Source organism: Calonectris borealis, chromosome 3 (genome assembly GCF_964195595.1).
Source record: "Calonectris borealis chromosome 3, bCalBor7.hap1.2, whole genome shotgun sequence".
NCBI lineage: Eukaryota > Metazoa > Chordata > Aves > Procellariiformes > Procellariidae > Calonectris > Calonectris borealis.
This window is the reverse complement of record NC_134314.1, coordinates 74,284,325-74,289,737: the sequence shown is the minus strand read 5'-3', so window position 1 is coordinate 74,289,737 and position 5,413 is coordinate 74,284,325. Positions and strand designations below refer to the sequence as shown.

The 5,413-nt window shown below is 55.2% G+C and overlaps 1 protein-coding gene across 1 annotated transcript; it reads left to right on the top strand.

Moving 5' to 3' along the window:
- The first annotated feature begins 4,427 nt into the window (after positions 1 to 4,427).
- Positions 4,428 to 5,197, top strand: SAMD5 (sterile alpha motif domain containing 5). The gene has a single exon (XM_075147911.1). The coding sequence runs from the start codon at positions 4,598 to 4,600 to the stop codon at positions 5,195 to 5,197; it is 600 nt and encodes a 199-aa protein (XP_075004012.1). The 5' UTR covers positions 4,428 to 4,597.
- Positions 5,198 to 5,413: the final 216 nt, after the last annotated feature.

The window sequence follows — 5,413 nt, the reverse complement described above, 5'->3', positions numbered from 1 at the left end:
AATCTGGTCCTTACCCTCCACTATGAAACTGCTTACATGTAAAAACTCTACCAGCAACTTCATAGCAAACATTTCTGTACTTGCTCTCCGTATGTGTGTATGTATATTGTGGCTGCAATATAGCAATCCTGTATCGTCGGTGTGACTTCTGATACATCTTTCCACCTTTATTATCTGCTGAATTTGAAAAAGAAAGTCAAGACTGAATGTTGGAGACAATCCAGTCATAGGGGGCACTTCAGAAACTAAGCTCATCATGTCAAATATTCAACAGCCTACACAATTCAAATAAATTCCAATCAAACTGTGGATTGATTAACCTAAACTCAGATAAGCTTGGAAAGAAGTGGTCTTTATCTGAGTGACAAGCATGGAAAGCAGGGAAAAGTATCCTTTTCTCACCTGTTTAAAAAGTAAGAAAATATTATTTATTACGTGCTGCGTGTCTCTCCTGGGACAATGCAGTTCAGGTTTCCTCTGGGAGTCTCATCCTTTCTTACATAGTCCATGGGCAAGGTCAGAGATGACAGACCGTTCCATAGCCTGTGCACGGGCTTAGGTAATCCTAGAAAAGAAGATGATTATTTACATGATGAGAATAGGGTGTGATACTAAATGAAAGAAGCCAGGATGTGTGGCGCCAATATATTTACTTTTTAACTCATCATAGCTTCTTTCTGCTGTTTATCCTGGAACTTGAAAGCAGACTTACCTGTACGTGCTTTATCTCACCCTTATTAGTTGTCTGCTTGTGTTCCAGCTCTTTATTTAGGCACAACCTATTTCCAGGGTATGTCAAGAAACCCTATGCATTCAGGGAAAGCTTCTACCATCTTGTAACATACAAACACCTTAATTAGTATGTGTATATAACACAAGTATAAATAGTGTACTGCAGAGATAAGCTAAATTTAAGGTGAAATACTGTGTCTATATTCCACCACTGAAATTAGTCTGCAAATACTGTAAGAAATACTGTTTAGAGTGATACTACCCTATTGATTTAATAGTGCTACAGATACAATACGCATGATAGGTGGGGCTTTACAATCAGCAAGCACACTCTTAGGTTTCAGCTGGATTGAAACCACAGTTCAATGTCTCAGAAATTAACATTTTTTGCATTTAATAATTTTTAGTAATAATTTTGCATTTAATAAAAAGCACACAAAGGAGGTTGTCAAACTGATTTTGCTGTTACCAATCAAAACGTGCCTCCATTTCCTGCTCCACCATTCTGTGACCTTTCTCCTTCTTTTTCACTCTCAAATTAGCTTCCCAACATATTGACTACCCCTCCCAATTTGGTGTCGTCTGGGAACTTGCTGAGGATGCACTCCACCTCGTCACTGGGGGCATCAGTGAAGATGTTGTACAGTGCTGGCCCCGGTGTCAACCCCTGAGGAACGCCCTTTCTAACTACCCACCAAAACTTCATGTAAGTCTTCACGAGGACTTGCCCCGAAGTTTTCCCAGGGACTGAGGTGAGGGGACTGGTCTTTGGTTGCCTGGACTTCTGATTGTCTTTTTCAAAGGTGGTCATAACGTTTTCTTTTTACTTGTTGTTTATTTCTGAATTTCAACGTCACATGAAACTTTGCTGTATTTGCTACCAGGTGAACTCATTTTGTGAAACTAAGATCAATGCCAAACACAACCAGAGAGAGTTTCACAATGTTGTAACCTGCTGCCAAACTCCATGCTCCCACAGGGGTGCACCACTTCTCCTCCTGCTGTCCCCACAGAAGCTAAGATCCTTTCCTTTTACAGGTGGGAGACCTGCAGTTTACCAAGCACGTCTGAATCATAACATTTGCAATACCTTAAAAGCCTTCCAAGACCCTTCTAAAATGCATATATAAAAATGATATAATTCTGTATGTACTGTCAGTAAGCCCGACGAATATGGGCTGTACTGGTCATTTTTTCCTCTCTCTCACACCATCAATTCCAGCTCCAGTTGATAGAACCTCCTTGCTAATTTCTCTGGAGTTGTCAGTCTTTCACCAGGTCTGTGAAGAGAAGATAACTGCTGCTTCAATCTCCATCTCTGGCCTGAGAAGAGGGTTTGAAATATTATGTGGCCTAGAAAGAAAATAAGATACAGGAAAAGAAGAGGGAAGGAAGAAGATTTTAAACTGAATAAAATGCTGTTCCTCCCTTTCTCCACTTCTAGCAGTTGAATCTGTGATCTCTAGGCTTTATACTCAGAGGCTGCGTTTTAACCACTTGTAAGTATCTAACCTTTTCAAAACACCTTGCAATATAATGCTTTTCACAAGAATGCTGCTATGCTACATAATCCTGTGAGAACTACCATGAAGTATTGCGGACAAATGTGGGCCTATCTGCTAAAAAAGGTCCTTCAGGAAACCTGTTAGAAATAAATTACCACCAAATTACAGACGGGAGTGCGTTCCTCCTCCGGCACACCTGTCCTAGCAGCGGTGTGCCGCGGGAAGGCAGGGTGAGTGTCTCCACCGTCGGTTCCCAGCTCCCCTCAGCCCAAGTCGGGCTGCCCCTGCCCGTGCCCCAGCCCTGCCCCTTCTGACGGGACCCGACAGGCAGGGCCAGCCCGAAATGCTCCGACTCCCTCATCGGGGCTGAAGGGTCTGCTGAGGGAGAGGGATTTTCGTAAGAACACAAGTTTCAACCTGTTTTAAATTAAAATGGCGGCGGGGTCCACGCCTCACCCCCGGGGGTCGGCAAGGGGAGCTGGGAGCCCCGGCCCCCCCCTGCCCCGCCGCACTCCGGGCGGGGTGGGGCGGCGGGTTGGGCCGGGCCGGGCCGGGCCGGGCGGCGCTTTCCGCGGCGGCCTGGCGGGGGCGCTGCGAGCCCGGCCTTGCGGGGCGAGCGCGGCGGGCAGCGTGCGGCGCCTCCGCTGGCCCCGGGCAGCCCGCGGCGGCGGGTGGGAGAGCGGGGCCAGAGCCTCCCGCCCTTCCTCACCGCTTCTCGGAGACGCGGGGGGACGCTCGCCCCCGCCGAAAGCCCCGCTTCCCCCCCGCGAAGGGTCGCCCTTCGGCCGCGAAGGTGCTCGGTGCCCCCGCGGGGGAGCCGCCGCCGCCGCCGCCGTCGGTCCTGCCGTCCCGAGGGCGCTGAGGGGCAGCTCCCCGGGCCGTGCCCCCTCGGCGCGGTGCTTCTCCCTTGCCGAGGGGGACGGGGACGGGCAAGCCCGCCGGATAGCTTGCGGAGCGGCGGCAGCCCCCACCGCTGCCCGGCCGGGCTGCCTTGCCCCCGGCCGGCCGCACGCCGCCTCCCCGCGCCCCCGGCGGGTCGGGCAGGGGGGCGGCCGGCGGCGGAGACCGCGGGCTGGCAGCGGGGAAAGTTGAAAAGGCCTTGGGGAGAGCCGGGGCAGGGGACTGGCAGCGGGGTGACGGGCGCGGAGGAGGAGCGGGGAGAAGCGGCACCGGAGCACCGGGAGGAGCCGGAGGAAATCTGCTGGCGGCGCGTCAGGCGCCTCAGGGGTAGGGGAGGAAGGAGGACCCGGGAGGGGAGCACCGCTCCGGGGTACCGCTGGCAGGGGGGGGGAAAGCACCGCCGCCAGCCGGGGGCGGGGGGGCAGCGCCAGTGACCTGTCGCAGATCGGCTCATAAGCCGCCGCCGCCGGAGGATGCACGGAGCGCCGGCTGCCCGCACGGCCCCGCCGCCGCCGGCTCCTCCCGAGGGCGGCTGTGGGCAGCGGCGAGAGGGCCAGCCCGGATAGGGGAAAGCGGGGAAAGTTGTGCGCGCCGGGCGCAGGGCTGCGTGCCCCGGAGGGGCGGGAGGGCAGCGCCGGCATCAGCGCGGAGAAAGTGGGGCTGGAAAGCAGTTTCTGGGCTCGCTGCCGGCGAAGTGCATTTAACCATCATCCCAGGGATGAAAGGGAACTGGGAAGGTAAATCGGAAAAGTGAGTGGGATTCTTATCTCTTTTTTTGTTTTTTCCTTCCTTCTTTTTTGCTCCTAATCCGAAAGGACCCGTTTAAAAGGAAAGCAGAAGCCGCCGTGTGCACCCGCTGCCAGGAGAGATACGGGAGAGGAGGGCACTGCACACGGGCACCCCGGCCTGTGCTGGGCGAGGGTGCGGGATCCTGCGCTCGGTTCTCCCCCAACATGATCGTGTACCAAAGCAGCTACACATAGTAAACAGATTCATCATGCGGCAGAGCGCAGGAAGGTGAGACAGAAACAGAAACTAACACTGAAAGGAAGAGGGGAAAAAAAAGACAGCGACTGCGAATTACTTCCAGAGAAAGTGGGTGGATGTTGTGCAGCAGCGACTTGGGATTTTAGGGGATGCACCCTTACATTTTGCTTCTCTCTAGCCCGAGCCTCCCTTCTCCGGTGGCAGAAGGCGGCTGTACTTGGTGGTAGGAGAACAGGAGGAAGAATAAACAGGAGGGGTTCGTTCAGCAGTGCTTGCGGTGCCCTACTGATCTGCTTTAAGGATTATTTTTTTTTTTCCCTCCTGGTGGATGTTGCTTTCTTGACCTTGATTTTGAGACCTTTCAGTTGCATCGCAGTTTTTGTTTTGTGCTTTTATTTCCCTTGGCGAGGAGTGGAAAGGGGGAGGCTGGCTTCGGTGCTGAAAGTTGCAGTCATTATTATTTTGGAGACAGCATGTGCACCAACATAGTCTACGAGTGGCTGAAGACCCTGCAGCTCCCCCAGTACGCGGAGTCCTTCGTCGATAATGGCTACGACGACCTGGAGGTCTGCAAGCAGATCGGGGACCCGGACCTGGATGCCATCGGCGTTGCCGTGCCCCACCACCGGCGCCGGATCCACGAAGCCGTGCGGCGGCTGAAGCAGGCGGACGAGACGGCGGCGGGGCTGTACTTCACCCTGGAGCCGCAGCCGCCGCCGCCGCCCCCGCGGCCGGCGCCCCCCGCCGCCGCCGGGCGCTGCTCCCGCCGGGTGTCGGGGCAGGAGGAGGCCCGGCGGGAGGCGGCCCCCCGGCACCGCCCCGGCGGGCGGCGGGGGGCGGCCGGCGGCGGGGGGCTGGCCGCCTACCCCAGGCTGAAGCTGAAGATCATGATCCGGGACAAGCTCATCCGCGACGGCATCAACCTGAGTAAACCCCCCTACTCCAACAAGGTAAGCGGGTCCCCGCCGGCCGCTGCCCCCGAGGGGCCGTGGTCCCAGGTGTGGTGGGGCAGTGGTGGCAGCTGGACAAGTGCTCCCGCAGGCAGCGGTTGGGTGACCTCCAGCTGGAGATGAGGGGGGCCTGGTCTCACCTCTGCCGTGCACTGGTGCCGAGTGTCTCAGCTGTGCCTGTGACATTTTCGGAGGAAAACATGGTCAGGACTTAGCACCAGCCAGGTGTGAAGAGGACTGGGGCCAACGCAGGTCAGATCCAGCAATGCTTGTTGGCCTGACGTGGACTTACAGGGTGGTGCAGCATTGTGCTGTGTTCCGGTTTTGCCTCTCTTTTTT